Source organism: Cyprinus carpio, chromosome A13, assembly GCF_018340385.1.
Source record: "Cyprinus carpio isolate SPL01 chromosome A13, ASM1834038v1, whole genome shotgun sequence".
Taxonomy (NCBI): domain Eukaryota; kingdom Metazoa; phylum Chordata; class Actinopteri; order Cypriniformes; family Cyprinidae; genus Cyprinus; species Cyprinus carpio.
In genome coordinates this window covers 4,375,006-4,398,984 of record NC_056584.1, presented here as the reverse complement: position 1 = coordinate 4,398,984, position 23,979 = coordinate 4,375,006, and the positions used below count along the sequence as shown (strand labels likewise).

The window sequence follows — 23,979 nt, the reverse complement described above, 5'->3', positions numbered from 1 at the left end:
TACTGAAAAATATGAACTTTTCCACGACATTCTAATTTATTTAGATGCACCTGTATGTATATATATATATATATATATATATATATATATATATATATATATATATATACTGTAAATCTATCAATCTACCTTGTCTTGTTAACTGAAACTTCCCAAAATCCTTGCTGTGAATGTGCCCTTGGTAAACAAACATTTTTTTCTCAGTTTCTGCGGTAACCTACATAAAAAATAAACATGAAGATATAACAGAAAAAAATATATAAATAAACTTTTAATACACAGTATAGCCATTTTTTTGGCAAAACAATGCCTTTTGAAAATCTTACTAGATTGTCAAAGATATGGTAATATTAAAAGTTTTCTTTTTCTCTCTCTCTGCAATGCAATATTGGAAATCACATAACCTTTTAAAAAAACAATGGTTTATTAACTTATTATTACCACTTTTGTATTACTCACATATCCATCCATTGCCCAGTTATCATTTTTGAATTTGCTAAAATATTGTTCTGTTGGGCCTCTTATCTGGTAAACTTTTAATAATAGATGGTTTTCTTCTTTCTTGTAAGTTCCTGCAAAATAAGAAGAAGAAGAAGAAGAAGAAGAAGAAGAAGAAAAACTGAAATAACCAACAATATCCATTATTTGAATTTCTTTTATAAACCTGCATTTGTAATGCTTTTCTGTTTATTTTTGGTCTAGGACTAGAAAGTAGGGCAAAGAAAACATATTTGGTAAATGCGGAAAGCATCCATATCTATCAAGCCTGTTCAATTCATGTGACTGGATGTAATCTCAGCACTGAAGAAATAAGATGCAATGCTAATTCAATTATTCACTCTCCATCTCCCATCAAAGTAAGAAAAACCTTCTCTTTCAGCATGTTTAATATGTAAGAGCAGACTCCTAAATATGTTCAAAGAAGACAACAGTTGGATCAATGGAACATCATCTTGTTACCGCAGCAGCTGACCACATATCAGTTCATTTGTATACTCACCCACAAATAACTCGAATTCTATGTTGTCACTATCAACACTCCTCAATAACATTCTTCATTCCACTATACATTCACACAGTAGTCTATGTTTCTTACTGTGCTCAACCTAAAATCACCTATAGTAGAGGTGCCCACTGACATCTGTGGGATATATTTACAGATATAAACAGTATAGCAAAATTTCTACTGACTGACAGATGTTTCGTTGTACAATATATCCATCACCCAGCCCTAGTGTCTTCAGTGAACATGGTGTCTTCAAAACCTGGCAGAAAACTCCAACTTACCAGAGAGTTTGATGTGCACCCCACTCTGCTCCAGAAGAGTGACATTGACCCGGCTGGTGGTGGCATTGAATGCATTGACAGTTACTGTGGCAGCCTGTCTCTTTCCCAGATACTCATAGAATCCAGCCCAACCAGAGTTCAAAGAGAACACATCTGCAGGAACTAAACAACACATACAGACAACATTTCTACACATGTGTAACACATGGAAATGTATGAATTTTAAACAGGTTTCCCAAACACTACAACACCTATGAAAGGCTTAAAAATAGGTGGGGTTTTTTTTCAGTCAAATCATCATATTTTAACACAGAAAATAATCACAATACACCTTTATCTTTGTTGCTCTGACATTTTAAAAATAACATTTTCAGAAATGCAACATTGCAGGCCCATTATTTGCAATGACCACAGTTCAACTTCATGTAGGCCAAGTTTATTTTCATGACAGTAAAATGGATAATTTAAGGGGAAACTGAGAGGTTTTATACCACGAATCTTGTTTTTGTGCAGATCTGGATCCTCATTTGATTTGCTGTTTATTTTTGGTCCAACTAGAAAATAGAGCAAATAATTGATCATTTGACATTTGTGGATACAACCTGTACAGTGGTAATGACAGCTAATCAAAGTTTCTTGCTGTAGTTTTTCTGAGAATGAGTCACTTCTACAACAATTTGACAGACATGAAAATATTTCAAACATTTATAAATGCAGACACTGCTATTCTGTCTATATATTAAGTCTTAAATGGTAAAAATATGGTAATACATTAGTTTAGCACATATCTATTCTGCATGACTATATTCTACATCCCTTAATCCTACTCCATGTCTAAACTAGCCCTGATGTTTCAGTACCTTTGCAGACTGGAGGTTTGCCTGACCACCTCCCATCTGCTTTGCAGGTCCTGTGCTCGGATCCTCCAGATAAGTAGAAACCTTCTTGGCATGTATACATGAGTGTGTAACCTAGAGTAGGCAGGTCTATAGCCTTCACATCTACATGAGATGGCGTCTCAGGCTGTCTACAGGCATGTGCTGAAAAATCAAAGAGAAAGAAAACAATTAGTGATGTTCCAACTGATCAACCATATTGGAGCCAATATTACTTCCAATGGGCAATTCCATAAACCAAGTATTTTGGTGATTCCGAGGAAATAAGCCTAATGGCCAGACTTAAGTACCACTTTCATGCCATCTTTTTTTTTTCTTTCTTTCTTTTAATAAGTATATTTTTTGGGGTTCACATTTTGATAGTCCACTTTAGACATCATTCTACTACCTTTAAGTAACTTTGTAATGACATGCCAACTAACTGTTATTATTAATTTGCAACTATCAAATGTCAGCTAACTCTCATTAGTGTATTAGTAGAATATTAGTCATTACTGTTAGGGTTAGTAGAATAAGATGACACACTTGCAAAGTTACTATTAGTCAGCAGAATGTGTGCCATCAAAATAAATTGTTAGCAAATATTAAGCAGACAGTCTTGGCATGTAGTTGCAAAGTTACTTAGTAGGTAGAATGTCTTAAATGGAGCATCAAAATAAAGCGTTAACTTTTTTCCCCCTCTATACCTCTTCTATATGAAAAACATAATAATACTGTATCATAGTTGTATTAATCTTATTTTCACATATATCAAGAAGCTGAGAAATTGTATAAATTGCTTGTCTTGCATCTGTATCTGTCTGTTTAGTATTATTTTCAGTAATGTTTCTGTAATTTATTATTGTTATTTTGTAATTTGCAACATAGAAAGAAGAAAAAAGAAAAAAGAAATATAAGCATAAGGCTTCTTTGAACTAAGGTGGATATATTAGGACATCACTACTACTACCATTAGGACCCATAAACTACAGATATCTTATTTACAGCTTAAATTCATGCGAGTGACATATTTACTCTAAATGAGTTTTTTCATTACTTTGATAACACATAAAATAACATATACATGGTCCAGAAGTCGCATTTATTTTTTATGTTGTAATTTTTTTATGACTCCTCATACATCCATTGCAAGGTTTACACATCACATCCATGATTATCTAGCTGTTACTTGTTATGTTATTTGCTACATGTACAAATTAAATTAAGAATGATGGATCTAAGGTGTTTATTTCTGTTTACAAAACATGCCCTCTCCAGTTACTCTTTCTAAGGATTAAAAAAAAAATGGTAAGAACAAAATGGAAAATGGAATCAAAAAGTGGTGGGAACATACCCCACATGTCCCACGCGCAAATGACATCTATGGTTACTGTAACAAACCTGATTTGGCCACTTTGCATTATTAGATAAGGTGAAAAAAACTCAACCCCTTAATGGACAAACTAATTGTTCTGGCCTAAAGTCATGCCACTACTTGAGCCAAGTCAAGTCTAGTCAAGTCAGTTTATTTAATAGCTTTTCACAATAAACATTGTTTCTTTACAGAAAATCACAATCACCTTTATGACTTGTAGTGTCATTTAGCATATTAGCGCTGGATGATAAAATTGTTTAGATTTTGCAAAGATACAAGCAATCCAGCAGTTGAGATGTGCTATTCACACAGTAATATATACATTGGTATGCATTGCTGTATGAGATGCTGTATTTATGCTGGCAAAGAAGGAAATACTATATATCCAACTTTTAATATACTTTTGGTCGATAATATAGTTTACATTTTGTGACAATATATCAATCAAGCAGTTGTGATATGCCATATAGTACACCACTTAACATGTACTGCATGTATCCGGATGAGGTTGGATATACTTATAATAGTTTTATAATTTGAGCCAATGTTGCTGTTTGAAATGTATATCTGAGCAGAGAACTTACAACAAACTTACAGTTACAGAGTTTCATATAAAGTTTAAATTATTGGTATCAACTGCTTTTGATGACAGGAAATTGATAATCTGTAAGACCTTAAAAAATCCTGACCAGAGCATCCCTAAAAAATAAACAGAGAATCGCAATAAAAGCAATATCAGAAATATTTAGGGTGGAATCTCAGCTGCATACTACAGAACAGTCGAGATAAAGCCACACCCCTGAGAGAAACGTTCTGGGACATGCCTTGAGTGCTGCCATTTTCCATAATACCTTACTTTTCGTCAACTCAATTCTCACTGCTTCTCAGCTTCTGACAGTTTGACTGCTTTACACAGGCGAGATGCTCTAAGGATTTGGTGGGGCGCCCTGTCAAAGTGGTCCACGTATCTCAAATTTATGTACAAGCTGTTTAAACTCAGCTGACTTTAATTCTTTTGGCCACATTTGTTCCTCTTCCAGCAATCATTTCAATACAAAAGCATCACAACGTGGAATTCACACATACAGCTTAGAGGATCATCACTGGGACAGTGGCAAGGATCAAGTGCATGATACTGCTCAGAGAACTTCTATCAAAAAGTAGATTTGCAAGAGCAAACTTCTCTCTGCTAAGCTGTCAGCAACTTTAACATCAGCACCCTCAGACGTCCAAACTCTGAAGTAATCTGTACTTCTTCAAACAATACCCTTCGGCAGTAATTTCCTGTGTAAAGATCTCTCTCTCTCTCTCTCTCTCTCTCTCTCTCTCTCTCTCTCCCTATTCCCCCCCCACCTACTTTGTTTTCCTGATAGTACATCATCAATCACACACTGATGAAACCTTGTTTCTGATTTAATGCTATGGCTGTGTTCCAAAACCAAAAGGAACTGACTTGCTGTCAGACGCCTGCACAAGAAACTTATTTTTGAGGTAGTATGCTAAGTGAAATGGAACCTCATAAGTGCCCTACTTAGGCAGCAAATAGTCCTATTCGCATGTAACGCATATCAGATCTCACTCCCAACTGATTTCAATAGAGTTTACTGTTAGCATGTTACTAAGCTAACACTGTGATACTCTAGTTCTGTTTTTAGACTAGATTTTCTGGTCACTAACAGTAAATGGAGATGGCATGACAATAGAGGACTGAAATCAGAGGCGAATCTGTGCTTGGTGGGATGATCGCGTTCTGATAGATGCATAGCATGTCCTCAGGAGATATTTAAAAGTTTGAATATACCCGAAGCAACTCCAAGTCAATCAGTGCAAAACGTGTTTTGACTGGAAATGATGACAACAGCAATATATATATATATATATATAAATATATATATATATATATATATATACGTGTTTTGACTGGAAATGATGACAACAGCAATATATATATATTCCAATTCTCATTGTTAACTAACTACTAACTATGACCTTTGCCTCAGTAAACTCCTAATTTGCTGCTTATTGATAGTTATTTGGTTAGTTGTTATAAAATATGTTCATGCAGAATAAGGCATTAATATGTGCTTTATAAGTATTAATAAACAGCGGATATGTAAGTAATATGCATGCTTGTTAATAGTGAGAATTGATCCTAAAAATAAAGTGTTAGCAAAACCCTCATAGCGTTTGGGCGATATAATAATACATAGAACACTCAATGTGGGAAATCTTCGATTTATAATCAGATTTATTTATTTTTAGCAATATTTTTTCAACATTGAATGCGTAACATTCATGAGTCTTATTTCTTCCCCATCTTGGTTTGATTTTATTATTATTATTTTGTTCAATTACCTCGTCACAATGCAACTGGTATTGCCCTCTTTTTGCAACGGATACAAGCAATGTTAATTTAGAATTTGGCCAAAAGAAGGTTTCTCAGAACAGCTTTCACGCTCAGGACACTAAGATGCTGCCAGCATGGGCAGCTCACTAGCTTTTGCAACAGAATCTGTATATACTGATGCTTACCAACACATTCTGGTTGCATCCCACTCCATGTTAAATTTTCTAAACACGTTCTCGTTGTTGAGCCGAGGATGTGATAGTTTTTCCGACATCTGAAGAAAATTTTACTTCCAACCTGAAAGAAGAGAATTACATTATTGAGACTGAAACCCTGAAACCAAAGAAACACAAGCTGTTATTTACTCAACTAAAGGACAGGAAATTATTGAATGTCATTTGTTCTCACCTCAAATCCCTGAGCCTGGACTGGAATTCCATATGCTGGGGTTCCGGGATCCTTACATGCATTGTTGGTTGGATCTATAAACAGACATTCACATCTTTTAGAAGAATGTATTTAAAAAGATAAATAAATATGTATGTATCTATCACATGGCAATGGAATTGCATTGCTTTTTTCCAAGGTACATAGTGGATCACCAATGCATGAAGGCTGTATTCCACTCCATGAACCGTCTGCCTCACAAACTCTTCTTGAGGAGCCCACCAGCAGGAACGGAGGTCTGCAGTAGAATGACACCTCTGATTTGTATGTGAACTGCTGGCCCTCCATGAAGCCCTCTGCAGGGGTGCCTGGATCTCCACATAACACGGCTGTAAAGGACACAAATAAAAAAGTCAGCCAGTTCTAACATTATCTCAGTTCAGCTACTTCCTTTTTCAAGAGTGTAATTTAGCAATAAAAGTTAATTGTGTGACTGAATTTGAAAAACATCAACAGACAAAAAGGACTACTGTTTGAGAAAAAGAAGAAAATATATATATATATTTTTAAATATATATACATATTATATATATAATATATATATAATATATATATATATATATATATATATATATATATATATATATATATATATATATACGTATATATATGTATATATATATATATATATATATATATATATATATATATATATATATATTATACGTATATATACGTATATATATATATATATATATATATATATATATATATTTATGTTTATAATTATATATATGTGTATGCAGCTTAGCATTAAACATCAAAGTTTATATATATATACGTATATATATGTCATTTTAGGAAGAAAATATATATATGAGTGCTGTTTATTTGTATGCTCATGTGCTTCACTTGTTTTGAGGTATTTAAGGCATTTAGAAAATTAAAATGCTTTAACATCACATTTCAGACAGGATCAACTGATGCCAAAGAGCTACTTGTAAATTACAGATAATACAGATATAATGTAATCTTGTGGAAATAAACAAGCCAAAAATTAACAAAAAAATATGAAATCATCGACAACAATGGTTTTAATACAACAGCTGCTGAAAGAAGTAGGTCTAGAGCAGGGATAGGCAACTCCGGTCCTGGAGGGCCACTATCCTGCAGAGTTTAGCTTCAGCCCTTATAAAAACTAACCTGCCTGTATCTATCTAGTAATCCCGAAAACACTGATTGCCTTGTTCAGGTGTGTTTAATTAGGGTTGGAGCTAAACTCTGCAGGACAGTGGTCCTCCAGGACCGAAGTTGCCTATCCCTGGTCTAGAGTCTGCATCTGAAGATATAACAGTAGACACACTTTTTCCATTTGAAGGAGAAATTGATTGCATCAAATGCTTGGTGGCCAAATATATATATATATATGTGTGTGTGTGTGTGTGTGTGTGTGTGTGTGTGTGTGTGTGTGTGTGTGTACAGTATATGCAGTAGACTGTCATTAAAACAAGATTGTCAAGCAATAGAAAAACAAAGGAATAATACAAATCCTCAGAAATTGATTAGACTGATTTGTTTGATCAAGCATGCTGCCAAATGATTAGATCGAACAGATTAATTTGTTTTGCTATGATTGTCAATGAAGATATGTTTTCAGTGAACTTTCACAATTTGCTTTACTTGAGAAAACCTTAAAAAAATATATTTACAATGTTTATTTTTTCCCATTTTATTTAATCAAGTTATTTTTTTCATCAAATACAATGTACAATGTGATATTTATTAATCGAGATCTAGCAGCAAAAGGTTTGGGCGAGCGACTCGTGGACAGCTTGTCCTTATCCTTGTGCATAAAATCATCTACATACCAACAAACCAATGAGTCGTTTGGCAAATAAATAATTTATGGACAGTTAGATACAGTATGTAACTGCTTTAGCATTATACCTGAAATGAAAAGGGAATGTTTAGTAATGTTAATAGTTATTATAGCCAGTCTGCAAACTCATTCTCTCAAATGGCTTGGGTATAAAGAGCCCGTGTTGTGTTATATTATAAACTGTTTATTAACTATTTAATGAAGTATGTGTTCCCCTGCTGAAGTTGTTATTTCTGAATCAGGACCACACTTATCCCCCGTCAAAGAAAGTGTATATAAATTGCGTGTGTGAGTGTGTGTGTGTACGTATACTTTTTTTATTTTATATATATATATATATATATATTTTTTTCTAATTTCTGCATGGTCAACTGTGTATAATGATACTGGTACAACAATGTTAACATAGTTTGCGTGGACCCTTCCTGTGTCCTTAAAAACCAACTGACTTAAAATACACACTAAATGGTCTGTTTATTTGTTTACATTTTAAAAATTTTGTCTGGTAAATGTTTTATAAAAGCAATAGGGAACTCGATGACATGCTGTATTGTGAATGCACTCCGCTTTGCATCAGGCCTAATCAGGCCTAACAAATGCTCTTCAGCTGTGACTGTATTCACAGCATGGCCTCTCGTACCTTACTCTACATGAAATCAAATGTTATAATCAATAAATTGATTTACAACATACAAACACATAACAGCCTGACAACCTGAAATGTAAAAATAATTAAGTCTGATTTTTAGAACACACTTTAAATCTTATTGATGACACTTGTCTGAATATATATTACTATGATTTTATTTTGTTCACCTTTTACCCAACAGTTATTACAAGTAGGATATTAAAATTTAGGTAACACTATTAACTAGTTGCTTATTAACATGCCTATTATTAACATATTGGCTGTTTATTAACACTTAAAAAGCACATATTCTGCATGAACATATTCTACATCCCTAATCCTACCCAATAGCTAAACATAACAATTACCTTACTAACTATTAATACGCAGCAAATTAGCAATTTATTGAGGCAAAAGTCATAGTTAATGGTTTGCTAATAGAAAGAATTGGACCTTAAAATAAAATGTGAACAAAATTTAGAATTTCTGCATGGTCAACTGTGTATAATGATACTGGATCAAGGAGTTTGAAACCAGCATACAAAACCACTTCTGGAGAAAACAAGCATTTGTGTCTTGTGCCACCAAACTTTACTTACTGGGATATAGTCTTCCTGACATCTTCTCCGTCAGAAAACTAGCCCTGTCCTCTTCCATATAATAGTGCTTCTTGGTGTGTGTACTTATGATATGGTTTCTTTTTTCTGGCACTTTTAACGAGGATTTTTGTTGTAACAGCTGACATTGTGTCAAAGGGTTACAATAAAAGCTAGAAGGATTTTACAGAAGATTCTCTGCATGCACCTCGTACCTCTCACGCTGCATGCCGGAAAGCCAGTCTACTTGAGGGATCCATTTGTGATGTGTTGACACTTGTATTGAAAATGTCAAAACAGGTTTTATGATGTGCTGTGGCTGAGATTCACACAATTTCAGTCAAGCCATGGACCTTACATCATAGCGACACAATACTTTAAACACAACAACAGTCGACGCAGAAAATATCAACTTTTGGCCCATATGTGGATTTACAGCTGTGCGATATGATGGTATGAATGGTGTGATGGCAGAAATATGTCAAGATGGTAGAGATCTTGCTATATTATTTATACCGCAGAATATGTATTTGGATGGCTATCAGTTTTTCTTTTTTTCTTAATCAAATGTGAGAGTGAACTGCAGAAAGCATTGTAAAGCATATTAGCACAAAACGGACTGTACTAATATTCTTCACAGCCTCATTTTCATTCGTAATTAAATATGCTGTCTACTGAAGAAAAACACATTGTTTACATCATCCTTTTATGGATGTGTTAATGGAGTTTAATTCTGTTTTGTGTTAATGGAACAGAACAGTACTTACGCAGACACTGAGGGATTTCGCCACGCCATGTGCCGTTCCCTTCACATGTGGCTATTCCAGGAGAGGACAACTGGTATCCTTCAAAGCAGCTGTAGGTAACACTGGAACCCCACTGCAGGTCTGAGCCCTCCACTCGCCCATTGCGGATAGCTGGCGGCTGGCCACACATGATGACTGAAAAACACCACCGCAACAGTATTCAGTATTTAAGAATTGGCTCCCTTTTCATGAAGTGGAATTGGGATTGTCCAATGATCACTGGATGGAGTCCTGGAATTTAGTTTATTACTGCATTGCAATTTAAAGAAATTTAACACACTAACACTGCAAAAGATTTTTTGCAAAACAACATAGAAACAGATTTTAAGTTAAAAGTATTGCATTCATATAACCTTTAAAAAATAAATACTAACATCAAAATTTGGCATAAATTAAAGCATTATGGAAATGTACTTTCCCCACTGGCAATTGATGCTTGACAACATTTATTTTTTATTTATTAATTTATTCATTTATATTTGGCAAAAACTAAATATTACAAAAAAACTATAAGAATACATTAAGGGAATATTTTTGATGCTGCAACTGAACACCATGCCTCGTACATTTTGAACTGTTATTGATCACCTTTTTGCCTTCATGAATGGTCTTGAGATGTAACAAATGATTTTTTTCTTTTTTAAGTTTCACATAATTTCCAAATTAATTAGTTGATAAGGACAAATTAATTAAATGCTGCATGCCTAATCATTATACTATATTAATAAGAAAAGTGTTTTTACATGGCATGTCACACTGCAGGATGTGTCTGAAAAAAATTCATGTCAACTACACATATATATAAATTAAATACAAACCTCTATAGGTGGCTTTTTAAACATTGGTTAGCAACATAAACTACACTTACAGCAGTGATTTAGAATTTTATTTTGACTGTCCTATATTCAAATTCCATATTCTGTTTGCTACCTCAGTTCAAGCTAAAGGAATGGAAGTGAAATGCATTTTAAAGGCATTCTGAACAGCCGACAGCCCTGATTCATCACCATCATTATTATTGACGGAAGATGTGTCCAAACCCAGCACCTCCTTCTTTCACTTGTTCAGATGCCGAAAAGGGAGATCTGAAAGAATAGTATGCTAACAAGGGGCTTAGAGTTATTTATTTTCTTTCCTTGATCATTACGTTCCATTTGCTAATGGGAGGAAGTGTATTGCTTGCGGGAGGAAACGATGACTTAATGGGATTACGTACTAAAATCACTCTGAATATCAAACATCCATCACATTTATTATTTCTTCCAGAAATCATATATATGTTTTTTTTTTTTTCTGGTAGTGATGGTGATGAGGTTTATGTGTTTCACCACTTGCTAATTGACATCTGATAACATAGATCCTACACATTTCATGGTAACAGTTCATAAGTGAATAATCTCACTTGCCAGGCAAGTCAAAAAAACAAAGATCAAAAACATCTGAAAGGCTTTTGATGTTGGGAAGAACTCCACAATATTAGTATATCTTTTAAAAGCTCTGATGATGCTGTTTGCAGAGTGACAGGAAATGCTGCCCTCTCTGCCTGCACAGAGAGAATCGTGTACGTTTGGAAGTTACCTCTGCAGCTTGGTTTGGTCTGATTCCAAGTGCCATCTTTGCTGCAGCGTAGAGTAGATGAACCAGGGGGCTCCATCACATACCCAGGGTTACAGCGATAGTGGACGGTTTTGTTAAATATGAACTCATTTCCAATGTAAATTCCGTTGGCAATTGGACCAGGATCCCCACAGCTGATAACTGCAAAGAGAGGACAAGCTAGACTCAAACGTTTTTTTGAACATTCTTTATTAAGTCATATATTATAGAATAAATCACAAAATGTGAAAACAGGGGTCTGAACACTTTCTGAATGCACCTTATATTCAAAATATTGGGTCTTTTGGGTTACATTTGGTTTCACATTATTTTAACCTTCACATGGGACCAAAAATGCTCGCAATTTGCATTTATTTAAATTACTTTATTTAAAATTTCTCATTAAAAATGAGAAGAAATCAGAATTACAAATTGTGTTAAAATTAGTAATCTTAGTTGTTGGTTCTGTCCACCTTTTGCTTTAATAACAACACCACCACATGTTTTTGTAAAACCTAATGAGTTTAGAGTATGATTTGAGAATGTTGTTTCAGTGGAATCAAAAACATCTGACCTTTCATTAAAAAAAAATAATAATATATTTTTTTTCTTTTTTTTTACAAATTCACAAATGTAATTAATGACCTAAAAATATTGCAGAATCTTCCTAAAATGCTGATTTGTCTTTGTTTTTATTTGATCTCCTTTATCCAGGCTTAAATAAGTTTCTACATCCCAGATTTTCAATGTGGTATTAGATTTTGGACCCCACTGTATATTTTCCCATTAAAGGCTATTACACAAAACCTGTATCACACAACTAAAACTGCTGAAGTTTATGGAGAGATGACAATTCTTCCTGTTGTCACCCTTTTTTTTGAACATAAGACAAACTTTTGTTGACACGTCGAATCTGTGTTAACATTGATGGATCACGTGATTTGTGACAGAACTCATCAGCTATAAGTGCAACTCCTGAAGCACACAGGGTACATTACATAAGCAATGCTTGTGTAATTACAAAAGCAGGGTAAAAACATTTTTCAGTAATCAAAATGAGTAAAGGTTGCTATTCTGACCGATGCAATCTGGTGCTGAGCCCGTCCAGGTGCCATTGGTGGTGCAATGGCGAGTGGTGAGGCCCGAGGTCTTGTACCCCTCCCAGCAGGCGTACGTCACCGAGCTAGGAAACAGCATCCCGTCGCTGAAAACGATCCTGGCATAGGCCGGTGTTCCAGGATTTCCACAGGATACAGCTGGGAAGGTAATCAAAGACCCACAGAAGTTAAAAGAGAGAATGTGAGCCCTGCGGGACTGAAAACAGCAATCACAAGAGAAGAGCTTCTGTGAAACATATCTAAGGGTTAGCACCACAAGCAAAACACTTGAAATTAGACCACAAGCACAGTGTTTTACAGCCTGCAGAGTGTTGTTGGCAAGGTAGATGAACTTCCATTTCTAATTAGCTTTTAACAAGTTTTTTTTCCCTTATACTTTGAAGTGGCGTTTTCAGATCAGGGCAGTAAAGATGATACGCGCCAATGTGGTAATTAGAGTTTGAATTCTAATAGCACAGAGATGTGTGACAGCCTTAAATTGGTTGGGTGTCCATACGACAGCGGTTTTCTAAATTATGACGACTCACGTACAACAGCCAACAGCCATTTTGACTGCTATTGTAGAAACAAAGAACACGGAATTTTATGCATCAAAGTCATTTTCTATTGTGAAATAATTTGAACAGAATCTTGTGATTAAACAGCACAGGAATCTTGGTTGTATTGATCATAGTGATACAGATTCCTTTGTTTTGCAGCCTAGAGTGTTGCTAGCAAGGTAGATCAAATTAATTCCAACTTTAATTATTTTCTTTGCTAGTACTTTCAAATAGCAATAATTAGAGTTCAGATTTATTAGAATTCAAGAAAAAACCACGGTAACAACCTGAAATTGGTCAGATGTCCATATTACGCATTTTTCAATAATGCTTTCGAAATTATGATGAACAATGTGCAACAGAAAATTAGATTTAAATGACTTGTTTTCATTTCTATTGAAGAAACAAGAATTTAAGGGTGTTTTATGCTCCAAAAGCATATTGAAAATCAACTGGTTGTTGGTTAAGTTATAGTTAAGAAATCATTATAAAACTTCTATAACTACGTTTGGAGTTTTATCATTCCTGGGTAATTTTAATCAGCAGAACTGTTGTTTAAACAGTTGGTGACATAGAGGACTCACTTAATCTTTATTATCATCAAGATTTGTAGCTGTAATGTGGCCCTCATATACTCTTGAATTAAATAATATACAATTTAAGTAAATAGAGAAAAACTGGACCAATTAAGAGTTAATGGGATCCCAGTGGAGGGCTGCTATAAACAGATATAGTTCCAAACTTTAAGTCATTATTTGTAAGTAGTAGGGGTGTGCCCGAAGCCGAATACCTTATTCGGAAAGGCACAGATAATGGCTTCAAAAACGAATAACGGATAACAAATAATTCTGCCCGAATATTCGGCTGAGCCTGGAACACTCTGTTGAACACTAGGTAACAGGTGAGCCAGGGATCAGCGCAATATTTTACACAAACCTCCTAAAGTCAAGCAATAATGAGTGTGTGAAGTCAGAGCTTGGCAAGAATAATATCAACTAAAATAATACATCATACATGTTCTACTATTTGTGTATGTTTCAAAGACAATGATTTAAACCTTATAGGCTATGACATGATACATGAATAAATGGAATAAGTACAGCAAAATCACCAATCAGACAGCTGCGTTGCCGTCTCTGGGCGTCTCTCAAAAACCAAACCAGCTCTCTGTCAAGAGTAGGCTAATAATCAGCTCAGATACAGACACATTTTCTACTAATCCTACATATTTGCTTCTTTATCTTTTGCTGGTTTGCATGGCACATGCACATTTGTTTAGTGAAGTTTAAAAAAGACTGTTTAAAGAGTTATGCGTAATGAAAAAGTGTGCCTTGAATTAATTCAGTCGTGTTCAGATGATTACTAAACATTTGTTAAGAAAGCTCTCTACTTGTATGATCAAATTTATTTTTAGAAATTAATTTGATACTTTGGAACACTGAATAGGGCAAATAGTGGAAACACAAATATTTTTCCATACTCTGTTATCTTTTTTCCCCATACTTTTCCAGACCTGCAAATTACTTAAGGGATAAAGCTAGTTTTTTTAAACTGCGCAGGAACCTGTGAGCCAAAGGAAATCATGTTGATTTACATAAACCTCTAATATTACAAAACAGTAGCAAGTGTTTGAAGACTCTAACTTGCGTTCCCCCAAGCACAACTGCACTATACATCTTGAAATACTGCCTAGACAAGGGTATCGGCTTCAACTGTTAGAAGATATTTAATTAAAAGTTATAATCAAAAATATTTTTAGTTAAACACTGCATATTTGTTCAGTGATAACTACGAAAAAAAAGAAAGGCTGTAAAACCAAAGACATAACGGTCTTAGCAACTATAACTGTACGAAGTTCTGGTTCAAGCTCCACTTACTTCAGGTTTTATCTGAATACAGATACCAATAATTTTGTGATTGTTTCAGATACAAATACAATTACAAATACTGGCTTCGCTGCACACCCCTAGTAAGTAGCAACAGGCTTGTGTTTTATGTCTGGTATCTGGAAAGTATTGTCTGTATCTTCACAACTGAACTAAAGCCCACCGTGGAGTTACCCCACACAGTGTTCTGTCTCAGCCATGTGTTAAAGCCCCTATTCAATTATGAATGTGCCCTGAATAATGTATATTATCAATCTCTTTTACACAACCCCATCGTACTGAGTATAGCAGAAAACAAACAAATAAATTAGTGATAAAACACATTAAGCTATTGGGCACGTTGTTGCTGTCCTCTAATAATATGGCATAAATACTTCCTGGGGTGATTCAGACCTCTAGCTTCCATGAGGTTTATTTGCTGAGCGCTATTATTATTTTGTTTTCATCTGAGAATAACTAAATTAGAGATTGAGATATACAGTACAATGGAGCTGCGCAATGAAATTGGTGAATGTATAGGTGTGGGAAAGTTAGAACTTCTGATTTGTTAATTTCCATTAACTACATCTAAACTAAATATAAATTATACATAAACTAATTTGTATCAAATTTACTAACAGTGTCAGGCAAGAGTCAGTGATCAAAAACACATACAGGGACGGCACATGGGAAATATGGAGGAAAACTACAAAAAACATGAATATGGTCAGCTCCAAAATAACTGAATTGTCTAGGAACTGCAAAAAAAAAAAAAAAACGAACAAAAAAATACTACTTTATTGATTTAAACAATCAGTCCGTTTTCTCTTAATAAGGGAACCAATTGAACTTTTTCAGTAACTATTTAAAAAATAAAAAAAAACTTTGCTCAAACTCTAAATAATGTCCAAACGTCCTGTATTTCCTGAGCTATTCACAAATCCTTATTAAAGTAATGTATCATTAGACTCCATGCTTAATGACAGGGCCTTTTGTGTGGCTCCACTAACCAGAGTCATTGAGTTAACTCGCAATTACCGATTTTAGGCCGGTTAGCACCAAAAGATCAATTTTACAATAATTACAGTGTACAATTCAGGAAACAGTGAGCACAGCAGGTTAAGTGAGGTTCAGAAACAAAGAGAACACGTCGTAATTTGATCCGACTTTAGTTTCTAAGAATACATTTAAACCTTTATAAATATATAGGACGAACTAAAAAAACCCTAATCTCTCAAGCATACATTTTACTCATTAGGCTGTTGCCTGTACTGGATCACAATTGCTTGGAGGAATGCTTGCCTTTCTGATCAAATTAAGCTCAAGTGCAAAGCCACATCCTGGTGAATTTCGCCTTGTGTGTCTGTCTACATGTATCTGTGACCCTCACCTTCACACACGGGCTGGGTTCCGCTCCACGACCCGTTCTGCAGACAGGTGCGCTCGGAAGATCCGATCAGTGCGTAGCCCGCTTCACACGTGAACCTAAGGAGGCTTTTATGCCTGAACTCCTCCCCAAGACGAGAACCGTGAGGAGGAATTCCTGGATCGCCACAGAATCCCGGACTATCACCTGAAATGCACAAAGCCATGACTCTCATTCCTCAGTGACCTCGGTTACAGAAATGTTTTGAACAATGATTAAACATCAGTGAAGTGGGTTAAAGAAATGTTTTATAAAACCTTACATTTACATTTGATTCAAATCAACAATATATATGTATATTAACAGTATACTGTATGTGAAAATCAAGTTAAAGTTTTCTTAAAATTCCAAAGCAATATCACCAAGCAACGTTGCATATTTCCTCCAATTTTGTCTCTGTTCTTAAAAATAAGATTAATCAAGAGCAGTGAATGATTCCGTCTTTTCTTTTAGTGTTTGATTAACATCGAGACAGATCAATAGTTTGACCTACTGTAATGCATGGCCCTAATATGATGTTACACAATAGTTTTTCGCCCAACCATTAACCAAATGTTCATGTAAAACATAACAGATTATGTGCCTTGCCAAGACATATTTAGAAATAATGTACTTTATAGGGAGATTGCGCACTCTCGGAGAGGCAATCGTTTTGTTTACATCAGATTTGAAAATCATATTTTACTGGTTTAGACTCATGTCATAGAGAATTCGCTCCTTTTAGAAAACGTACAAATAAAGATAATTTTAGATGTTTAATTACTATTTAAAAGATTGGGATCACTAGAAGAGGGCTGAATGAACTAATTTTTTGCAAAAACCTAAAATTCGACCAAAGCTGACATTTTTCACTTCTTTTGCCTGTAGCTCAAAATTAGACTGTGTGCATTCCGACTCATTTTGCCAGCACAGGTCATATACTGTATATATATATATATATATATTGCTAATAAATTAACTTATGTTAACAAATGGAATCTTATTGGAAAGTGTTACCTAAATATATGAGTTATGAAAAGGTGTAGGACACTAAGTTGAATACATAATTTTCAGTGTGGGTGTCACTGCTGGGCTTTTTTGGTTCAGTTCCTGTTTTCCTGTTGACTTCTGTGATTGCTGGATTCCTTCTTCACCATGAATTTGGAAATTATGTGTTAAAATATGCTTCTGTAGCAGCAAATCAGTCTTAGAGGTCATGGCAGATCTCTCTTAAATCAGTTTATCTATGAACAAAATGAATGTATGTACTTCTTACCAAACTGCTAGGCTGTAGTCCAGGGCAGTCTGGTTTACATTATTATTTCATAAACTTATCACATAAACATATAATGTCAGAGAGCTGCGTGATGCGCACATCATCTGGACTTTGAGGAAACAAGAACTTTGTCAGAGCTGATGTCAACAGCAGTTACTGTTTAAACTTTAACATCAGTCTGAGCTCAGACAGACACTTAAGTCTGAAGTAAGCTGAGCTGCTCAGACAGAGGCTTAAAGATGAGCTAGCCAGCTGGTCTGCAGTCTCTCGCCCTGAGGCTTTGCCACCTGCTGATGCGTGTACCTGAGCAGTAGGGTGGCGAGCCGCTCCACCGGCCATCATCCAGACACTGGCGTGTGGCGTTCCCCACCAGAGTTCGGCCCTGGCTGCAAGAGTAATGGACCACAGCCCTGTTGGTGAACTTCTGGCCCGACATGACAGCAAACGGCGGTGTGCCGGGATCACCGCAGGATATTGCTATGGGGGGCAGAAGAAAGAGAATGGACCACCTCAGATAAGATACTTCAAAACTTCTGTGTTCTATTGCATAATAAAAAAAAAAAAAAAAAAAAAATATATATAATAATAATTCTAACTGTGCTGCAGAGCACTGCTTAGAAACTATATACTGCAGAAAAGTAAATGTTATACAGTTTCGAACACAGCCATATCCAGACACCAATCAGATGTTTTCCAAAGAGGCAATCACATAGGCTGAATGCTTGCATTCAAACAGCTAGATGGAGAACAACAAACTAGAAAAAACCCGCAAGAGTCCTGAGATGTTGAACTATTTTTAACTTGACACATTTAAAATACAATGTGTCAAGTTATAAATACACTTAAAAATACAATGCTGAGGAAAAAAAAAAAAAAAAAAAACAGATGCGAGACAATGGCAAAAGATGTCCGTCCGCATTTGTACTTTGACCAACTATTTAAAAAACATTTTGACAGAGCAGTAATTGTCTTGTTTACAAAAGTCTTGTCTGCTACACAAGTGGTCCCTTATGGCTGTATAAGTGGAGCTTTTAAAAGGGATGAATTTAAAAAAGCAACTTCTAAGAGATGTCTTTAGTGCGCTAACAGTTAAAGTTACCTTTAGCATGGTAAAGCACACTGTCAGAATGCAAAAGCCCTCTCTAAAAAGTTACATATCTAAATGTATCCCCTTTTGTGCACAAGTGCTAAAAATATTAAAGTTTAAAGAAAAAATCTAGGTAAACAGAAAACGTAACCACATAACTCTTTAAACCACAAAGTTTGTCCCTTTGTAAAAATATCTAAATAACTTGTGTAATGTAAATATGAACTAAGCTAATTTTTCTTATTCAATTAGCAAAAGTATATAAAAATTAGGTCTCAACATCTTATATAATACTGCCTCTCTAATGAATTGAGCTCGTTATAAGAATGTTGGATATACCGGAATCAAGAACCATAATTCTAATTTTGAAAATTATTTTTTTTTAAGCATTCCATCACATGTATACAACAGCAAAGTCGTTTTTGGCACTGTATGAATCTCTGGATGAGTGTGTATTGGACTAAACATGAGGCTATCACTCACGAAGGCACTTAGGAAGTGATCTGTCCCAGAAGCCATTTGACTGGCAGGTGAGGACGGAGGAGCCGAGCAGATAGAAGCCTCTCTTGCAGTGATACATCACGGTGTTTCTGTAGTTGAAGCTTTCGGGGTAGCGCTGTTGAGAGTGACGAATGGTGTTCTCCACAAAGCCCGGATCAGAGCAGTTTACCACTGCAAGATAAAAACAGCCAGATGCTTAATGTCTGACAGAGTGAGGAAAGACAGAAGAAATCAATGGAGGAGGCTGAACAGTAGGATCACTGGTGCAGCCTCTGAAGCAATTTCAATCAAAGCGTAAACCGCACTTTCTTTTTGAAGGTATGAATTATAAGTGGGTGAATTGTGCTCCTTCAGAACTTTCTTAGCCTTTTATCTGTGCACTTCCACAACAGTGAAAAGTCTTTTGTTTTCCTGTGCATACCTAGAACATGTCATGCATGCATTCTGATCTAAAGCTGACATATCTGTTTATGCAGTGAATGTTATTCTACACATGTAGCTGATTCTTTCTCCACTGTCTTGATAAATTTTGACAGATGTGGTCATATTACATTTTTCTGTACTCAAACCGTGTACATGATGTCCTTGGCATGCTGTGTCGTCCATGCAGGTACAAATTCAGTTACTGCCCTTTGCAATTTAACAGAGAGAGAGAAAAAAAAGGATATAAGTTGAGGCCCTGGCCAAGAGGAAACAAACCAGACTGCCTTTCCTCGGTGGCAGCTGTCAATGTCTCAGCACTCAATTAAGCCCCCTGGGAAAGGAAAAGTGGGTGGACAAGCAGCTAAAAAGATTATAATTGGCACCTGTTATTGGTGTGTTGTTTTTCTTTGTGAGATATCATGGTTTCATCTGAGCGTATCTTGAAAATAAATATCTTAGCAGAGGGACACAGCTCAGACTAAGAATAAGGCAGCATAATTAATAATAATATGGTTGACAGCTGAAAAACAATAACAATTACTTGTGAGAATTCTTTTTTTTTTTTTGTTACAAATCTTATTTTTTTATAAATGTATTTGCCAATTCTACCTATAAGTAATGTCAATTCTACCTTTTTAAATTATATATATAATTTTATATATAATAAATTATTTTATTTTTTTTGCAATTCTATATGATAATTAAAATTGTGTGTATTAACAGTGGTATTGTATAATTATATTTAACAGTTTTACCAAGTGTATTAGAATTTTTTTTTTCATTTTGTATATGCCAATTCTACTTGTTTTTTTTTTTGCATGTCAGTCCTACCTTTTAATTTATATGTAACAATTCTACATTTCTCATATATATATATAAAATTTTATTTTTGCAATCCCATATGGCAACTAAAGTTGTGTGAATTAATAGTTCTACCTTTTTCGTAATTGTATAAGACAGTTTTACCTCTTAAACAACTATATATTAGAATTCTACCTTTTAATCTGTAAATGACAATTCTACACATCTTTTGTGGATTTGATTTGTGCATGCCTACCTTTTTTTATTCAACTGGATGTGGTTATTTTACAAATAATAATAATAATAATTATTATTATTATAATAATAATAATAATAATATTTTTATAGTTTTAATTTTTAAGATTAACAATTATACCAATAATAAATTGCCTTTTTCTATAGTGTAACATATGCATGGTTTAGTCAAAACTAGTAAAATGGCCATACAAAAAAAGGTCTAGTTAGTTTCTAAATACTTGGAAAAACACAAAGCTCACATCAACTCAACTTTGGACTTGTTTTCTGGAACAATGCATCCGCTCAGAGGAATGTCATGTCTTTCTCCCTGCTGAGAGCTTCGTCCCTGGGCTCTGGCTGAGCCTGTGGGGAACTGTCCATTTCTGATGCATTGACCTACCTCCATTATACCGTCACGATTCAATTTCACCAGGCCACCATCAACAACTTCCTTTGCACATTAATTAATCATTAAAGTGACAAGATGTGCACGGTTACTCCTACTTAATGTCAGAAAGCATCCCACAATGTCACACGGGTTGCTGCAGACCCATTTGACTTTCAAATCAACACTTCAAGATGGGAAATGACACACCGAGAATTATTTGCACATTGCTTCTTGTCATTCACTGGCTGACTCAGACTGCTGAGCACAGATGCTGGTTTCGCTCTGTTAATGCTAAGCCCATGAGCTGTGGGTGTTAAACAGCCTCACTAAGGAGCTTCTCGCATAACAAGACAGTGTTCAAGGCTGCATCTCTACTGAGATTCTCAACAAGGGACAGGTTGCCTGAAAGCATTTGATATACGAAAGCTTTTTTTTTTTTTTTTTTTTTTTGAAAGGTTCATACCCTTGCACACAGGAAGAGGGTTGCTCCACTGTCCGTTCATCCGACACTGCGCTCTGGATGCACCATGCAACAAATAGCCTGTGTTGCAGGTGAAGTTGACCATGTCGTTCAGATTAAACTCGCTGCCGTTTGTCCGACCGCTTGCAGGGTTTCCAGGATGGCCGCAGGTTATGGCTGTTAAGAAATGAAGAATGGTTACTTCTTTTTTGAAGCTCCTAACAGGGCTTATACATGTGTTGAAGTTACAAATTGTTAGTTAAAATTAGGGTTGTCAATTAAAGATGTTTTTTTTTTTTATTATTATTTTATTATTAATGCTTTCTTTGGCAAATAATCTGATGTCATGTAATTAATCAGTATCACCAGATAACAAATTAATAACTCAAATTAACAAATTAAATATTAATAACAAATTTATATAACTATTATAAGTATATCCAACCCAGCATACTCTGGTATGAAAAAAAAGTAAATGGTAAAGTACATGTAAAATGTATTAATGGCCATCGATTATTTAGTGCATCTTAGTTTATCTACTTACAGTATACTCACGTAAAGCAAAATATAGCATGACTGTTGTTGTGATATAGTGTGAATGCTGAAATTGTTGCAAAAATGTCAACTGTACTATCGCACCACTCTCTATGTAAAGTTGAATATACAGTATACTGTACTATATCCAGCCTTATTTAGATACAACCAGTACACACACATAAACCAATATATAATGCATAGCAAATCTCAACTTCCTGATTTTTTACTAACCTTTATACCATTCAACTGCTTGGTTGCTTGTATCATCGCAAAAGTATATTATATAATCTTAATCTAGCACAGTACACATAGCAAGGTTTTTATTTTATTGTAAAAAAAAAAAAGAAATAGAGTGAATATAATAGAACAGAATAGGTAAGTGCTAGTATTAATTTGTCAGAAAAAGATGTCTTTAGATGTATTTTATTTATTATTATTATTATTATTATTATTGTAAATGGCTAAAGACTCAATATAAAATATATAAAATATAAATAAAAGACACTTACGAACACACACAGGTGCTTGGCCTGACCACCTGTGGTCTTGTTGGCAGATACGAACTGATGTCCCTATGAGCCGAAAGCCCAGGTTGCACTGATAAACGACTGTGTCCCTATAACTAGATCCATCACCACTGATGTGGCCGTTAACAATCGGATCCGGAGAATCACAATGACCAGCTGAAAAAAGATTTAAAGTGGTAAGAAACAACAAACGACTCAGTAAAATGGAATCCTGTTACCAAACAAACACAGATTAAAACTACGCGTTTTACAGAGCATGAAGTATGGAAAATCACTCCGGGAGTCACTGCCTGACATTTTGATGAAATGCCCCCCGTGCTGTTTGGTCAAGCAGCAGGTGATGTGTTCTAGGGTCAGCGCTGATCCTCAGACAGTGGCATACCTCAGTTGAGCTGCTCTCACTGCTTGCTCAAGTGTTTTCCCTATTTCCAGGATTATTTAGCACTACAGAAGTCATAAATTAACATTGGCAACACAAGACTATGTGAATTTAGGGTTAGGGCTGTGAATGTCTGATAGGAACGTTGTTCTGGAAGTAACAAAGGATGTTTTTCCAGGAACATGTCCTACTTAGGGAAATCACATTGTTCTTAGTCCTGTGCAATAACTAGAACTATACACGCATAATATAATAGACTAGGAATACATCCAGTAAACAGATTTGCTTTGCTCTACACATGAATGGCTCAGTAATAATAACATCCAATCACAGAAGCTCTGCTGAAAGATGCTACTTACCCAGACATTTGGTCTCATCTCCACTCCAGAGACCGTTAGCCTGACACTCCCTCACGTGCGAGCCCACTAAAGTGTACCCTGTGTTGCACATGAAGATAGCTGTGGCGCCATAGGTAGTCAGAGTGCCCATCTTCCTGCCATTAGGAAGGGACGGAAGCTCCCCACAGGAAATAACTGGAGGAAATAGCCATTGCAATGTCTTGAATACACATGTCACGTTCAGCTGAAAAAGGTCACATTGATGATGATGGATACAGTATGCCATTCTTATTCACAGTAGCTACCAGGAAATGGAGGGGTG

At 35.2% G+C, this 23,979-nt stretch overlaps 1 protein-coding gene across 1 annotated transcript in view; it reads right to left on the bottom strand.

The window, feature by feature from the left end:
- The window catches only part of LOC109062300 (CUB and sushi domain-containing protein 1-like), a 602,118-nt gene that overhangs the window by 8,626 nt on the left and 569,513 nt on the right, over nucleotides 1-23,979 (bottom strand). The window contains 17 exon segments of the mRNA XM_042768416.1: nucleotides 130-217; nucleotides 460-572; nucleotides 1,288-1,449; nucleotides 1,779-1,841; nucleotides 2,148-2,327; nucleotides 6,070-6,181; nucleotides 6,293-6,366; nucleotides 6,487-6,660; nucleotides 10,142-10,315; nucleotides 11,759-11,938; nucleotides 12,856-13,032; nucleotides 16,689-16,871; nucleotides 18,283-18,456; nucleotides 19,550-19,738; nucleotides 21,880-22,053; nucleotides 22,923-23,096; nucleotides 23,679-23,852. Of these exon segments, the coding sequence (XP_042624350.1) occupies nucleotides 130-217; nucleotides 460-572; nucleotides 1,288-1,449; nucleotides 1,779-1,841; nucleotides 2,148-2,327; nucleotides 6,070-6,181; nucleotides 6,293-6,366; nucleotides 6,487-6,660; nucleotides 10,142-10,315; nucleotides 11,759-11,938; nucleotides 12,856-13,032; nucleotides 16,689-16,871; nucleotides 18,283-18,456; nucleotides 19,550-19,738; nucleotides 21,880-22,053; nucleotides 22,923-23,096; nucleotides 23,679-23,852 (2,565 nt within the window).